Source organism: Osmerus eperlanus, chromosome 21 (genome assembly GCF_963692335.1).
Source record: "Osmerus eperlanus chromosome 21, fOsmEpe2.1, whole genome shotgun sequence".
NCBI lineage: Eukaryota > Metazoa > Chordata > Actinopteri > Osmeriformes > Osmeridae > Osmerus > Osmerus eperlanus.
In genome coordinates, this window is record NC_085038.1 from 2,962,132 (window position 1) to 2,978,807 (window position 16,676).

Here is a 16,676-nt window from a genome sequence, read left to right on the forward strand (position 1 = left end):
CCCTGTTCCATGCAACACCACACAGAGCTTCACAGGTGAGCCAAAAGCCAGCGCAACCAACTCTCGCAAGCACGAGGGCCAGAACCCCCTGGGCGGGTAGCAGGTCGCCTGCTGGGGGTCTTCTCCTTCCAAGATGGCCGTATAAACAGAGGAAGCAGCAAGAGTTTGTTACAGGAAACTTGTCTGGACTCTGAGCAGGAAACGGTGACCTTGTAAATCTCAGATGAATAAAGGGCAGCTGGGCAGGAAGAGAAACACGAGGCGGGGAAAGTATCAGAGAGAGAAAGAGATCAAGACAAGGTCGTCAGAGAAAAGAAAAGGAAGGGGGGAGAGAGAGAGAGAGAGAGAGAGAGAGAGAGAGAGAGAGAGAGAGAGAGAGAGAGAGAGAGAGAGGAGGAACACTGTTAGAAAAAAGGCTGCAATTTCTGTGGGAAAGATATGGCAGCAAATTGCACTGCAAGGCTGAAGTGAAAGTTTTGCAGTTGGTACAGACTCAGCCTACATAATGAAGCTGACCAAGGACTCTCCGCAGAGCCAAGGCTTGAGAACCCCAGACCCTGAAGCATATAGAAAGCAGCTTAGCATCTTTAATGTCGGCCAAACCAACCCACTCCCTCCAAGGCAAATAAAAACCATTATTCATCTCCAAAGACTACGACCCTTGTTAAGACACCACAGAATGGAGCTGCATTTCACAGCAGTGGGTGCCGTGGTAACCTGAGCAGGCGTTTGGAGGGCAGGACGTGTCCTCCCTGCGACAGGAGCTGATGTGTAGGGAGTCAGGTGGCTGAGCGGTTAGGGAATAGGGATAGTAATCTGAAGGTTGCCAGTTCGATTCCCGGCCGTGTCAAATGACGTTGTGTCCTTGGGCAAGGCACTTCACCCTACATGCCTCGGGGAGAATGTCCCTGTACTTACTGTAAGTCGCTCTGGATAAGAGCGTCTGCTAAATGACTAAATGTAAATGTAGTGTCAGGTGAAGCACATCTGGGTGTGACAGAGGCTGCGGTCTGGACTCAAGAGCCAGCTGCCCTCGTGCCTCTGATGAAAGTGCCTCTCTGCTTTGTTGGTCTCTTTGATTGCAGAGGTCTCTGATATTCTGCCCCAGGGCGGGGGAGGGGGAGGGACTGAATTTGCCGGGCTTTATGAGGTGAATCTATCATGTGGGAAGGAGCTGGCAGCTACTTTGCCACTCGTTTGAAGGATAGACAGACACTGGGCACAGATCCTTGTCCTTGAGTGCCGAGAAAGGCGCCTTTAAATAAAATGTATTATTACATCAAATGGAGAAGACTACTCTCTCCCTCTCCCCCTCCCTAACCTGATCTGATCTTTACCGGGGCATTCACAATATTCATAACAACTAACAACAATAAATATCAAAATAATAAAGACAAGCTCAACACAACCTAATACCCAAACAGTTTTTCGGTTTTCCAAATGTGCTACTGTATAAACACATTGACATGAGGATTGGAGGGAGGCCAACACAATACAATACCAGCTAAAGGGAGTTCTGTGGTCTCTGTCAATGATCTATATCTGTGTTACTTTATAATCTTCTCTCCCCATCTCTCTCTCTCTTTGCAGACTCTGCGGGCGGGCCATATTGACTGTGATGTCAGGTGATGGTCTTCTCCACTGCAGCGTGCAGCTAGAATCAACATCCTTGAGAGGCAGGAAGCTTTTTGAAAAGGAACTGTCCAACCAATCAAACAGGCACAGTGCTTCTCACGGTGGCACAAATCGTTATTCTGTAACGCATTACAAGCAATGCAGAAGTACTCAGGCTGCCAGAAACCGCATCAACGTTCATTTTCAAATCAAATGTTTCTGATGGATCCTTAATACAGTACAGTCACTGTTCATATAACGGTTAGGTGTTCAAACCAGAGATAGAGAACTGTTACATTTGTCCCAAGACATCCCTGGGCAAATTACAAAAATAATCCACATAGCGGTGGCCTCATTAACCTTTTGGGATCTATCTGATGACACGGCTCTCCTGTGGAGCTAAGAAGTGTTGGTAGATCTGAGTGGAGCTAATTACTATCTACTGAGAGGAGGTGGAGAGAGCAGAGAGGGGAAAGCGAAGCACTACCTACTTAATACCTTAAACTTTTTAAATGGCACAAAAATTAGACAGGTGTTTGAATTAAGGGGATAAACCCTCCTGTGAGGGAGAAAGAGAGAATATCCTCTCAGTATTAAGAGTGGGGATAATGGAGAGGACAGACATTTTGTACTCAATTATGAGCCTCTAATCCCACTGATTTAAACTCTGATTTAAAACAGGAAAGGCTTCCGTTTCCTGTGAGGAAAAGCAAGGAGCCCCTTCTCACAAGCAGGGCAAATGACAAGTCTTATGAACTTTTAAAAACCCTTTCAGATTTAAAACAAACTTCAGAAGAGAGAGCAGGGAGGATCGGGGAGGAGGGGCGCCAACGGAGAATAAATGTCAAGTGGTTTAATGAAAAATAAATACATTTAAAAGAAATGAATCAAGTGTCGAGGGCTCGGTTGGTGGTTTGTAGGGGCACTTCCTCTTTGTGGTGGCATTAGGAGATTAGGTGGAGATCTGGCCTGGGTTTTAGAGCGGCTGGTGACGGATGGTGTTTAATACCACAGAGGGATCTGCCTGGTCTGGCACAGACAAATGGCAAGAAGGGATCTCAGGATATATTGACACAGAATCTGTAATGACTCTGACATTTAAGAGGAGCTGCTTTGGAGGGCTTTATTTTTCTCCCTCTCTTCCCCCCCTCTCTCCCCCCCTCCCTCTCCCTCTCTCCCCCCCTCTCCCCCCCCTCTCTCTCACTCACTTCTATAGGATATCAAAAGGAAGGACGGTAGAACACAGGTGCATGCACATGCACACACACGCTGCTGGCCCAGTTCCCTGAGTCTTGTAGGTGTCTTGCCTGATTCCCCTTGCTACTAAAGGCAGGTCAATGCTGAGAGATAATTAGCTTTGGCTTCAGAAGCGACTGGTAAAGACGGAGTTGCCCTCAGGCTCAGGTTCCTTCAGCATCCATGCTGCCCTTGAAAACGCAGTCATAAGAGAGACGGTGAGAAGACACCTTGAAGTTGAAGCCACGCGGAGGTGATATCTGGGTCCGTGGTTTCTCATATCTCACACAATCACCAGGAATCTCCACCACCAGGTCCAATTAATGAGACACACACAGGGGAGAAAAGTCATGTGTCGTCGTTAGCAGTTTTAATGAGCCCAGACAAAGTTAGAATAAATAAATAATATATATTTTTTGTGTGTTAAATAGCTATGTCGTAATCAAAGGTAGAACTTAAGCCTAAATGATACCAGAGCTGTTAGTCTTGTGGAGCCTCTCGTTCTAGAGTGAGATTGAGACTCCATCTGTTCGCTAGTCTCACAAATACTGCGGAAGACAAAGAAAAATTAAATATGAATGAAGCCATGCAAACATCAACATAAGAAAACCCACTACACAGGTCTATGAACTCAGGTAGTTTGACTGCATCATCCAAACGTCCAAACGGCTTCTGGCCATAACAGCGCAGCCGTATCAAAAACTTTGTCTGAGTAACGAGAAGATCCCACTAGAGTACTAAATCAATCTGTCAAGCCCCAAGATCAACACAAAATCACTTTCAAAAGACTCAAGATAAAGAAGCAGGCTCAAAGCTCCATTGAGAAACGCTTTCTCCACTTGGATCTGTTACAAGTCCAATAATAAACTGGTCCAGTCTCAGCGCTTCTCCTTGTGCTGGCCCCTGTGCCCACACCAACACAGAGGACTTTTCTACACATTCTGAATTACGGCCTAATACCATTGCTACTGGACAGTCGGTACCACTTCCCATCATGCAACAGGGTTTGCTGTGGTGATGAGAGAAAGAGCTAAAGTGCTGGAGGAGGCAAAGAGAGAGAGAGGGAGAGAGAGAGGGGCAGCTATTTTCTAATCCTCGGCACGCACAAATTATTGATGGCAGCTCCTCCTGTAGACAGCGTAGCTGTGGGCTGTTGGGGCTCCTGGTTACATCTTTCATCCACCTCCTGACAGGCTGATGCTGGCGTGAGGCTGCAGTAAGTACCTGGAAGATGCTAACCTGGACACACCAACCTCGCTGCAGTGTTCGACATGGCACTATAACAGTTTAAGAAAAGAGACTTCATATATATATACTTTATACGACTTTGTCAGTGGCCATATATATATATAATTTTTACAGGTTTTGGTTGATACGAAAAGAAGACTGAGAAAGACATGTAGGGAATGAAAGCAAATTACAAAGTATTGACATCTACACCACAACGGGTGAAATAAGATCATGAAAGGGCTCTTTAAAGAAAGCAGACCGGAGCCGGTTACAGAGATCCGAAGCTACAGGGCAGAGGAGGAAGCATTAAGTTGACTTGTGGTGCTATTGCAGTCTTGACTGGAGGGCTTGCAGGCCAACACTGTGACAGAGATGGTCCTCCAGTCTCAGGACTGCACCATCCGTTAGCTCAGAGCCCTTAAGACCTGGACATGGCTCTGTCGATATTAAATGGCTTTGCCCAAAGACCACAACACACACACACACACACAAGTGCTGAATTTCTCACTGGTCATGTTGAGCTCTCCAGCAGTCCTGGCTTACCCTTTCCCTCCCAAAGCAAATTAGTTTTGGGGACACCTTCCAGGGTTTGGGTTGAGAGGGTTTAGTCAAGAAAATGCAGTTTTGATTACTTGGCACCGTCCAACGGCGATCCCGCGACTTCCCGCTGTTTGGAGGGAATTAGGAGTCGAGCACATTGACCCGTCTCCCGCCAAGCAGAGAGAAAGACAGACTTGGGAGAAGGAGAAGGCTTCTAACAGGGTGTCGTCATGGAGCAGGGCAGGTCTGAGGTGGACACTAGACGGGGGGGGGGGGGGGGGGTCGATTCACATTTGAATCACGATTCAGTCTTCTAGCGATTCACATCGATTCACAAATGTAAAAAATAGTTTTTCCTTTTGTAATGATTTTAAAAAAAAATATATATATAAAAATGTTTTTGATAAATAATCGTAAAAAATCTGAAATATAATTTTAATCGATTCGTGACCCGAAGATTCAGATCGAATCGTGAGGTACCAAAAGACTCCCACCCCTAGTGGACACTCATGTTGTCTGGTCTGGGGGGTGCAGTCTTTAGTCTTACGCATCGTTCACTCATATGGCATTCAGGATGTCACAAATCCCCAACATTTTGGGGGAAACATTACATGATTAGTACATTACTCACAAATCTGAGTCATGTTCAAATTCACCGGCCCAAGTGGGAAAGGGCCCTTGTGGTCTAACAGCTAATGATTACACCATGTTAGCAGGTAGAAGCTAACTAAAACCCATTAGCATCATGCTAGATGGCACCAGTGAAACTAATCAGATTTCCATTTGAGGGCTCTCTTCCATCCAAATGACTGTCTGGATATGCTCCGTGGATCAGAGACCTGACCTGAACATGGAAACAGAAAGTGGAAACTGCACCAACAGAGCAGAGAGAAAGGGCAGAGTGGACAGAGAAAAGTAGGAAAGGACAAAAGAAAACAGACATCTGCACTTCCATCTGATCTGAAAGGTCCACAGGTTGAACCGCCCAGCAGAAAACCTAGCACACAGGGGCTCCAACCTCAAAAGAGCAACTCAAATAAAACAGAGAAGATTTCTTGGCGCTAAAATGCCGGCCGCGCTACACATTTCAAGGAAACCACCCCAGCCGTAGGGAAGGAAAATGTTTTCCTGGTTTTGCAGAAAAAGCTGTTTGGGCTCCATTCTTCATGCTGTTAATAAGCATACATGCTTTTGAGAGTTTCCTACAAGCAGGAACACCAACACGGAGGCCAATTAAGGGCTGGCTCGGACCGACACAGGACTGCTTTCTGTGTAGCCCAGTGTGTAATTGGGGCAGATGCTGTATAAGAGACAGGCAGCCTGGACTCAGCCTCGGAGCAGTGGATAAATGAAGCCAGGACTCAAAAGGATTTCTCCAGAAGAGCAGGCAAGCTGACAATACATAGCTGATGATAATGGAGGAGGGGGTCAGTGTTGTCTCCATTGTGGTTCTGTCCTGGACCATGGCAACAGAGCTGCAGATTGGCAAGAGTGACATTTTAGACAGAAGCTGGATAAGGGTCACCCATAAGGAATGTTCCAGGCTTCTGAGGAAAGACTTCTGTGTCTACTGGTTGAAGTCATCTCAACTATTCCTCAAGAAATGCTCCGTCAAACACTGACTGGGGTCAGGATACAATAGAACTGGTAGACTGCTTTTCATTTTCAGAGCCAATCCCATGACTGTCCTAACACTAAGTTTTAATCAGTTTTCAAAATGTTGTCAAACTCCAAACTCACACAACATCATGTCTCATATGGGTTCTACTATTCCCCCCATGGTTCCATTCTCACACCTCTGTGAGTTCTGCAGCTTCAGGTCATTCATCTTCATCTGGCCCTGCCACCTCACTGAGAACACTGCAACACACTGCACACCACACTCTGGACTGGAGACTACAGCAGCGGGAGGAGAGAGAGGGAGGGAGGGCCAAAAGAGAGAGGATGAGGGAGAGAGATGGAGGCCAAGAGAGAGGTGGAGGCCGAGAGAAAGAGAGAGATGTGGAGGCAGAGATATATATATATATATATATATATAGAGAGAGAGAGAGAGAGAGAGGTGGAAGCCGAGGGAGAGAGATAGAGAGAGATATATATAGAGAGGTGGAGGCCGAGAGAGAGAGAGGTGGAGGCCAAGAGAGAGAGAGGTGGAGGCCAAGAGAGAGAGAGAGAGAGAGAGAGAGAGAGAGAGAGAGAGAGAGAGAGAGAGAGAGAGAGAGAGAGAGGTGGAGGCAGAGATAGAGAGAGAGGTGGAGGCAGAGATAGAGAGAGAGGTGGAGGCCGAGAGAGAGAGAGGTGGAGGCCGAGAGAGAGAGAGAGAGAGAGAGGTGGAGGCCGAGAGAGAGAGAGAGAGAGAGAGAGAGAGGTGGAGGCCGAGAGAGAGAGAGAGAGGTGGAGGCCGAGAGAGAGAGAGAGGTGGAGGCAGAGATAGAGAGAGAGGTGGAGGCCGAGAGAGAGAGGTGGAGGCCGAGAGAGAGAGAGAGAGAGAGAGGTACTGTGAGCAGAGCAGCCTCTTCTTTATTGTGATGTATTGTGCTCCAGGCGAGAGGGCGGCCAGGCCCGTGGCGAGAGCGAGAGCTCCTGCACGTGTCGCTCTCCTGGCCGTCTCTGCGTGGTTTCAGCTCCACTGCATCAACACATCCATTACCAGCTCACCTTGGCACTGACCGGTTCTTTCCGGTTTGTTCCGGCGGCGTGCGCGTGGAGGTTAGCGTTCTCATCGACCCAGCGCACGCGTCCTGCGGACTGACAAACACCCAGGGAACGCCTCATGCATGACATCTCTGTACCGAGCTCTCTGCTAGGAGGGGAGGACACCCCATCTCTCTCTCTCTCTCTCTCTCTCTCTCTCTCTCTGTGTTCACCTCCTTCTCCTCTACCTCTCCCCCCCTCCGACGCTCAATCAATCACTCCCCGCATCCTTCAGTCACTCTCTCCCTCCCAGACTCGTTCACCTTATTCCATTATTTACTTCCTCTTCACCTGCCTCGCTTCTCCTCCCGGCGGGCCGCCTTCCCGCCTCCCTCCATCATTCCTCCCTCCTCTTTATCCATCCATCCTCTCTCCCTTCCCAGCTGTGCCTATCCCGCTGCCAGGGAGAGGAGGGGGAGATGAGCTGATCCCTGAGCAGGCCACGACCAACCAGACCCCACCACAGGCCACAGAGACCGAGAAAGACTCTCTGACTCTCTACAGACTTGCAAGGTGTTCAGAGTCAAGTTATCGTAAACCAACCCAAAAAAAAGCAGAGATAAAGAAATATAAATTAAATGGACAACAATTGGCATCCCCCTACTTTTCTCATCTCCAAATTATCGTCTGTAAATAAAGGGGGTGTTCACAGTTACCTATGCATGACTTGTGTTCAAGCCTTCAATTAGAGGCCAAGCGGTTTCCAAACACCAGCTTTCCCTTTTTCTTTCTCTCTCTCTCTCTTCCCCTCCTCCTCTCCCTCACTCCTGATGTACATGATGAACACAGCAGCTGTCTAATCACAGTCGCTACACCGGCACAGTCCCTGGAACAGAAATGAGCTGGATGATGTTGCCTTTGTTTTAATGAATGAACCACTAGCTCTCTGTCGTTCCCTCACCTACCTCCACCCCCCCATCACACTCTCTGTCTCGCTCTCTCTTCCTCCATCTCCCTCTCCCCTTTCTCTCCCTCCCCCTCTAATCACTGAGAGGATGAGTCAGGTCCCTCCAATCACAATGATCTCACTTACCAGTCGTTTTCGTTCTAGACCGTGCTGCCTCTGCACTCCCAGGTAGGATTCTCATTTCGACTCCAAATAGAATTTACTCGACTATGCCATAGCATGCAATCAGCGATTGTGATATTTGAACACTCATTTCTGCATCGGTCAACTGATGAATTGGTTTGTTCTAGCCTGTAGTTCAATGTGGATTAAACAGCGTGGAAGGAAAAAAAAAGGGAAAAGATGGCACCGATAAGGAATTATTTTTCCCCACACTTGCGTTAATTGTCTGCAGCGTGTGACAGAGATGGACACAGAACCAGTGTGAGCCAATTAGCGATGCACAAACAAGTAACAAATATCCATGGAAACGGCTCCAGAGCGCCACAGGCATCTGCAAGTCTGGCTGACGTCTGAATCATAATTAAGTCAGAAGACATTTGTAAGATTACCAATGGACCAAACAAGCAACAACGATACAGCAACTCTCCACACAGACGCTGCAGATCACAAGGGCTCCACTTAAGGCTGGTCACACACTTGTCACACACATGCAAGCAGAAGCTAATCTCATCAAACATACCGTATCACCCCCCGAGTTTACAACGTACCTGTAATGTATTGACGGAACAATGACTCAGATTGTCTTACAGTGTGTGAGTCAGACTGTAACTAACAGCTGCTCCCACACAATGTGGACAATGGAGGCAGGAAGAAAACAGAACTGTCCAAATGCAATTCATCGAAAATAGGCCAGCAACAAAGACGCTAAACGCATTAAAGTGAGATGAGACGTCGTTGTGTATGCAGGCGCTTTGTCAAAACAGACATTCTGCTTCTTCATTTGAAAAAACACAATGATTATGGTAACTGAACTTGCCTGGATATGAAAGCAAAACTGTATTCAAGCTTGTCTAGACTGAAATTCCCCCATTATAAGCATTATTTACACAGTCTTCAGACAATCATGCAGAGGAGAAACTGCTACTGAGCAACAGTTGGATACATTACATCAAATTTAAAAAACATCTCAGTGCTAGTCATGGATAACACCATATGAAGGTACAGCTGGGCGTCCTCATTGATCTCTAAACACCTTTCGAAATGCTCCAAAATACGCATTTTAGGCCCATAAATGTTTTATAGTTTTATCCAAAAGGCTGACTTTCTATCGCCGCGCTGTAGCCCTCTAAAGGGCTTGGTCCCTCAGGGTAATTGAAATCAATGTGTAAAACGTGGCCTTTTTTATTCTTCTTAGAAACAAATAAAACGATGCGAGACCAGGCCTCTTGGGTAGGAGACTCAAATGCCCTCTCTGGGCCTTGACAGTTTTATCACGAAGTTCTCCAGGTGTGAACTCAGAGGGAGAGAGAAAAGGTTAGGGCTCGCTTCTGAAAACAAGGACGACCAATCCTGATAGCAACACACCCCTACGCCCGACTACATGAAAAGGAATAAGCCAATATCTTATGGCACTCAAAAATAATTACATTCTCACGGGAGGATTGCCAAGCGCTGTATAATTTAACACTCACAACTTTGTGTTTCTCAGTAAAATTTGGAGAATTTGGTAGAGAGAGAGAAAGAGAGAGAGAGAATGATCCAAAGAAAGTGGGAGATGGAGAGAGAAAAAGAGAGAATGCGAAAAGGGAAGAAGAGAGAGAATGATGGAGCAAAAATAAAAACAGGAAAAGGTGCAGGTAGTCTAAAATGAGGAGGAGATAGCAGAACCAATTCCGAGTTGCAAATGTGTTTCTTATCCAGCCTTCAAAGTCTCAAATGTACTTTTATGGTTCAGGGAAACCCTGTCAGAGTGTAAACCAACATCGTTCACATTGGAGACTGTTAAGAGTGTTCCCAGTTCAGACGCGTCTTCAGTACCTCCAGTCCACAGCCAGCTATAGCCTAGTCGCGATCGACAGGCAATTTACCAAACAGTAAAAAATATATATATATATAACGTTGAAAATGGTCAGCCAGAGCAAGAGTGTGATTGCAAATTGCAAATCAATCAATGTTCAGTACCCCCGGTTACGTCACCCGAGGCTGGGAGGAGGAAACTAAAGAGAGAGAGAGACAGGGCTATGTGTGACAGGAGAGTGAGATGACAGGCCGTCCCCTCGCCTCCCGCACGGTGCCGCGCCGCTCCACAGCCTCAGGGCAGGAACGGGGAGGACGCCACGACACAGAGAGCAGCCATTAAAGCAAATCACTGTGTTTAACCCGGCGACGGAACCCGGCGACGGAACCCGGCGACGGAACCCGGCATCACCCCGCGACTCTGGCCCCTCCCCCCCACAACCTCGTCGTCCTGACGACTGTTTTTTTTCCCCAGGCGAGAGAAGGAGAAGCACACATGACCTCCAGGCAGCGCTGTGTGCAGTAGGACTAGGGGACAGGGAGTGTGTGTGAGAAGGGATGTTCATTAACCCTTGTGCTGCCTTCGGGTCACATGACCCAAAGGTTCATAACGAACCATCTTTGTGTTTACCCCAATTTTACCCAATACAAAAACAAATAAAAATAATTTTCTTTTAACCTTCGCAACGTGGGGGGTCTGAGACAGCCCAACGGTTAAAAGCTTCACTTTGTTTTTGTATGCGGTAAAGTTGTCGCAATACGACAGTGGGTCACAATGACTGATGGGTCACAATGACCCGAAGATAACACAAGGGTTAAGGGACTGGGTTATTGCTACATCTGGCTTCCCATCGGGGTTGGAGGCTTTTCCACGTGAACAGTGTGTGACGTCTTGTGTTGTTGTGGACTTACGGCTTTGGAGGCTGTGACGACGTACTGGAGAACCATCTCTCTCTTGGTGCTCAGGTCCTTCTGCCTCAGAGGAGCCCGCTTGTCCTCGTTCAGGTTCATGTCCTCCTGGGGAACACAGCATGATGGAGAAAGAGAGAGAGGGGGAGAGAGACAGAGAGAGAGGAAGAGAGAGAGAAACAGAGATAAACAGAGAGAAAGAGGGAGAGGGAGAGAGAGATAAACAGAGAAAGGGAGAGAGGGAGAGAGATAAACAGAGAGAGGGAGAGAGAGAGGGGGAGAGAGACAGAGAACGATCGAGAGCGACCGAGAAAGAGGGAGAGATGAAAGTAAAGAAAGAGTGAAAACAGAGAGAACGGGACATCCAGTTAGGCTACAGGCTACATTTGATACCAAGCCAACACCCAAGTCTCCAGTCATTCAACCCCCGTCACGCAGAACTCCATACGTGGAACTCCCGCCCCCCGAAAAACACAGCATAAAAAGGCCTTAAGCTCTTCACAGCTGCCGCGGCGATATTCTCCACTCCTCACCTCTCGCCCCTTTACCTGACGCCTCCGCTTCCTGGAGGGAAAGTCAAAGAGGCCAGTGTCTTTTCTAAAAGAAAGGAGAGTGACCTTGTGTGTTCCAGAGCCAGGCGGAGAGAGACTCGCAATGTTCTCACATGCCGCCAGTACGATAGCATGATCTCCTGGGGGTTTAGCCAGAAAAGGTGACTTTGCCCGTGGCGAAAGAAGGGGAACGTTTTGTAAAAAGGACGAATTAATGTACCGTGGCTCCTGAAACCAAAATAGGCTACGCGTGAGAGTGATGTCGGAGAGAACGATTTTTGGACGAGTTTTTTGGACACATGCCGCGGTCTGGACGGGTCAAGTTTTGAAACGTTTCGGATGGAGACTGATGTTAAAAAGGAAGACGGTCATCCATCTCTAGACACACACATCTCTCCTGAGTGCGTCAGAGATTTCTCCAGCCCCCTGTTTCAACAGCGTTCCATCACAGCCCTCTCTGAGCCGGGCTCACTTCTAGGCGCAGGCCTCCAGCCAGCTGCCCACACAACTACTAACAGAAAGCGACGCGGAACATAATTGGATACATTAAGAAAAGAAAGAGGAAAAAAAAGAGCTGAAAAGAGAGGAGACGAGGTTCTGGAGGGGGCAGGTGACAGCGGCGCTGAGTGGGCTGACCCGACCTTCACCCTTGGGAAGCAGCGTGAGAGAAAGCAGCAGCCACACACGCACACACAACCTCGTCTGCCCTGACCATGAGCTAAAGAAAATTCCAGAAATCGAGAATTTCTTTCAGTCTAGTTGAAAACCCAGGGTCGTGTTCTGAAAGTGTTCTTATCCAGAGCGACTTACAGTAAGTACAGGGACATTCCCCCTGAAGCAAGTAGGGTGAAGTGTCTTGCCCAAGGACACAACGTCAGTTGGCATGACCGGGAATCGAACTGGCAACCTTCAGATTACTAGCCAGATTCCCTCACCGCTCAGCCACCTGACTCCAGTTTGAGTTTGAAAGTCCTCTGCTGACCCAGGCTGCTGCTTGTTGTCACGTACAACTCCTTTCTGCTCCCACAGATCTGAGCATGTCACGTACAAAAGTAACGGAGGCTTTGTACGTGACAAACATTGTTCAGAACTTTCAGAACACGACCCTGGGTTTTCAACTAGACTGAAAGAAATTCTCGATTTCTGGAATTTTCTTTAGCTCATGGTCAGGGCAGACGAGGTTGTGTGTGCGTGTGTGTGTGTGTGCGCGCGTGCGTGTGTGTGTGTATCTCTCAGTCAGGAGCCAGACACAATCCAGTTAATTCCAGTTGACATTTCCTCAGAAGTAGTGCTAGTAGGTCTGTCTCTGTGTAGAGAAAACGCACACACACTCAGAAAGGGTCCAGAGGAGAGAAAACTTCTTATTGGTAGATCTGTTGAGAAGTTTTACAAAGGGGGGAGGGTGTAGGGTTGAGATGTGTAAGGAAGAAACTTGAAAAAACTGAGTGGGGATTAGCCGCAGTCAGACTATTGGCTGTCGCTGAGCTTGCGAGTGAGCCAAATGAATAAGATGATGTAATAAACGTGGCCACTTTGAAATAGTTACAAATGTCAAAGCAAATCCGGTGGAAGACGGGTGCACTTTTGCAAAAGCGAAAGCAAATGATATGGTAAACACAGTGTGGATGTACATCTCCACCCACATCGCCTGTGGCTGAAGCTGTTTTTGGTTTCCGAGTTAGAAAAGAGAGAGACAGAGAGGTAGGGAAGCAGGCAAACGGATTATTGATTCTGTGTGTGTGTGTGTGTGTGTGTATACTCCCCAGTGTATATATTTAGGCAAGCGTGTGTGTGTGTGTGTGTGTGTGTGTGTGTGTATGTGTTTGAGAGAGAGCTTGAGTGTGTGTGTGTGTGTGTGAGAGTGTGTGTGAATATACCCGCCAGCCCATCTGCCTGCCTCGTACCCTTCACTCTGCATTCAAGCCAGTCTTCAATTTCTCCCCACAGACGTCCAAACAAGAAGAGGTTTGTCAGACTGTCAAGGCGCCTGGCGAGAGCCTTCGGACACCTACCATCATCTTCTCAAACAGAGCCAGGATCTCCTTCTCAGACGTGATCTTGGAGGAGAGCTCCTCAAACTCGGCCGACGAGGAGGAGGAGGACCAGTCGCTGGAGGAGGAAGGTTTTAGGTGAGGAAGAGGAGGGCGATCCTTCTTGCTGCCTGGGATACGAATACTGGCAAACCTGTCCAGCTAGATAGATGAGATAGAGAGAGAGAGCGAGAGAGAGCGAGAGAGAGCGAGAGAGAGCGAGAGAGAGCGAGAGAGACAGAAAAAGTGAAAGAGAGAGACATGGGGAGAAAGATCAAAGAAAAAGGTAAGAATCCTCACAGCACCAGGCCAGACAGGTAAACACAGCCTCACGGCCCGTCGTCTCATCCCGGCGTGCTGACGGCCCAGTGAGGACCGTGGACCAGCCCCGTGCTGCACACACAGTCAGGCAGAGCACAGCCAGGCGTGCTGGCGGCCCAGTGAGGACCGGACCAGTCAGGCAGAGCACAGCCAGGCGTGCTGGCGGCCCAGTGAGGACCGGACCAGTCAGGCAGAGCACAGCCAGGCGTGCTGGCGGCCCAGTGAGGACCGGACCAGTCAGGCAGAGCACAGGCCCAAACTTCCCCGCCACCCCTCCCAAAACAACAAGAACAGCATCATCCTGCCGCGTTAACAGGCTCCCTCTTCTCTCCGTGTGGCGCGTGGCCAGAGAGAGAAGGACAGGGTTTAAGGCTTGTTGGATATCCACCACAGAGGATGGCTTCATGCTGTCGGGTGGATGGGGAGAGGAAGACTTCCACATGACAATCATCTGTGTAATGAGATTAGATGTATGCTGTTATCACTGCATCTTATCCACGGGAATCAGCGACAGATGTCACGAAGGGAGTGTGAGTGTGTGTGTGTGTGTGTGTATGTGTGTGTGTGTGCGCACGTGTGAGTGCGTGTGGGAGGTGGAATTACCGATCCATTTCGTGTTCCCTTCCTTTCTTTATCCTCCATCTCTAATAACATATCAGCTTTGTGCGCAGGAACATTTTTGCTTTCTTTAAGGCATTTTTATCACTTTAAATGGCTAGCAACGAACCGAGGGAGAACATGCAGCCAAACCAGCGCACAAGAAACACACAGCCAAGAGATAAACACGCAGGGAGAGAGAGAGGACCAGAATGAGGGCATGAGAGAGGAAGTACGTGAAAAAACGGAGAGGCGAGAAGACAGAGAGAGACATTATTGGTTAAACATGCATTAGTGTTAGCAGGGGACCAGCTTGCTCTGAACTAGCTCATCACGACCGACACGCAGCCTTTGAACAAACGAGTCCCTTTCACTCTCCCCAAATCACCACACCTGTTCACACCCGTCAGGGCTTTCAACAACAACCTCCGCGCCCCTTCCTCTGACTGCATCTGCCAGGTCCCAAATTAAAGATGGAGGCGCATTAGAGCAACACCCCTGAACAGGTTAAAGCAGTCCGGTCAGGGAGAGGGGAGGGGAGGAGAGGGGGGAGAGAAGAACCTGATGGGGGTCAGAACAGGGAAAGGTAATGCTGCCTTTAAACTGGCGGGAGGGAGTGAAGGAGTGAGTGAGTGAGTGAGTGAGTGAGTGAGTGAGTGAGGGAGGGAGGGAGGGGTATTTCAAGCCATGCTATGATGGATGTTATAATGATGACAGGGCCATTACTCGTCCACACTGTTTTTGAGCAAAAAACAGGTAAGCTAAAACAGCGGACAAGACATGAAGTAAAGTGGAAAAAAGAAAAGAAAAGCAGCCGTAAGAAAGAGAATGAAGAGTCTCACCACGTCGCCAGTCAGGTGTCTGATGCTCACGTGCTACAGGAGAGGAGGAGAGGAGAGGGGGGGGAGAGGAGGAGGGAAGAGAGGAGAAGGAGAGAGGAGGAGAGAGGGGAGGGGAGGGAGGGGAGAGGAAAGGAGGAGAGAGGGGAGGAGGGGAGAGAGGAGAGGGGGGGAGAGGAGGGGGGGAGAGAGAGGGAGAGGAGGAGGAGAGGAGAGAGAATGGTTAGGTCACAAGGTGAAGCAACGCTGTCAGATGAGGTGGCAGTGACGCAACATCAGACTACAAGTCACTTCCATTGAAACAAGCCTTTTCAGACACAATCCCCCAATTATATCACTGACTACATCATCAACAGTGGCCCAGTGAAGAGAGATGTTAACAGAGGCTCTTGATGCGTGACACCAGATCAGTTGCCCCGAGCAACAGTAACATCAGACGCCATTTTGGCTCAGACACCACATAAGGTTTCACTGGACTGATATGTTTTATGGGCACAATTGTAATTCATGATATGCAGCAGATAATATATGCACCTGTTTAGTAGTCAAGGCTCTTAGCTACTAGGTAAAAGTGAATAATGTGTGAACCCAGCAAACCTGGACATGGTCTTCATGTACAGCTGCAGACATGTTGCTGTGTGTGTGTGTGTGTGTGTGTGTGTGTGTGTGTGTGTGTGTGTGTGTGTGTGTGTGTGTGTGTGTGTGTGTGTGTGTGTGTGTGTGTGTGTGCGTGTGTGTGTGTGTGTGTGTGAGATTTAGACTAAGCCCTGATTTCTCAGAGGGACTTGAGTACATTTGTAGGTTAATGTCATCCTACTGCAGGTTTAGCCAGCATGCACTGCCTGGCCAGGATCAACACAGGTCCAGCTCCCATGGTTACAGAAATAGCTTTCTTTTCCATGGAAAACACATCAAGTGGGAATTGTGATTTTTATTTTCCCTCAACAGCAGAGAGCTCTGATCTGCAGCGAAGAATAAAAGGGTTCCACACAACCGCATTTAATCAAAATATAAATGTATTGGATCAGAGTTGAATATGTTGTATGGTTTACTTTACAGAAAACATAAGTGCAAACATAGTAGAGAATTAAAGTGTTTATCGCGAAAGTACGCGATAGGGCTTTAAGTGACTAAACAATAGTTTTACGCCATTTAATAACACAATGTTTTTGCGGGCTTGTTAGTACCAAAGCGTCTCTATTCAGTCAATCAGAGACAACCATCTGTGTATGTTCGTGTAGTGGCCTCTACA

At 48.2% G+C, this 16,676-nt stretch overlaps 1 protein-coding gene across 1 annotated transcript in view; it reads right to left on the reverse strand.

Annotated features, from left to right (window-relative positions):
- The window catches only part of LOC134007848 (protein diaphanous homolog 3-like), a 93,268-nt gene that overhangs the window by 63,028 nt on the left and 13,564 nt on the right, over nucleotides 1-16,676 (reverse strand). Inside the window, 3 exon segments of the mRNA XM_062447564.1 lie at nucleotides 11,090-11,194; nucleotides 13,650-13,829; nucleotides 15,428-15,460. Of these exon segments, the coding sequence (XP_062303548.1) occupies nucleotides 11,090-11,194; nucleotides 13,650-13,829; nucleotides 15,428-15,460 (318 nt within the window).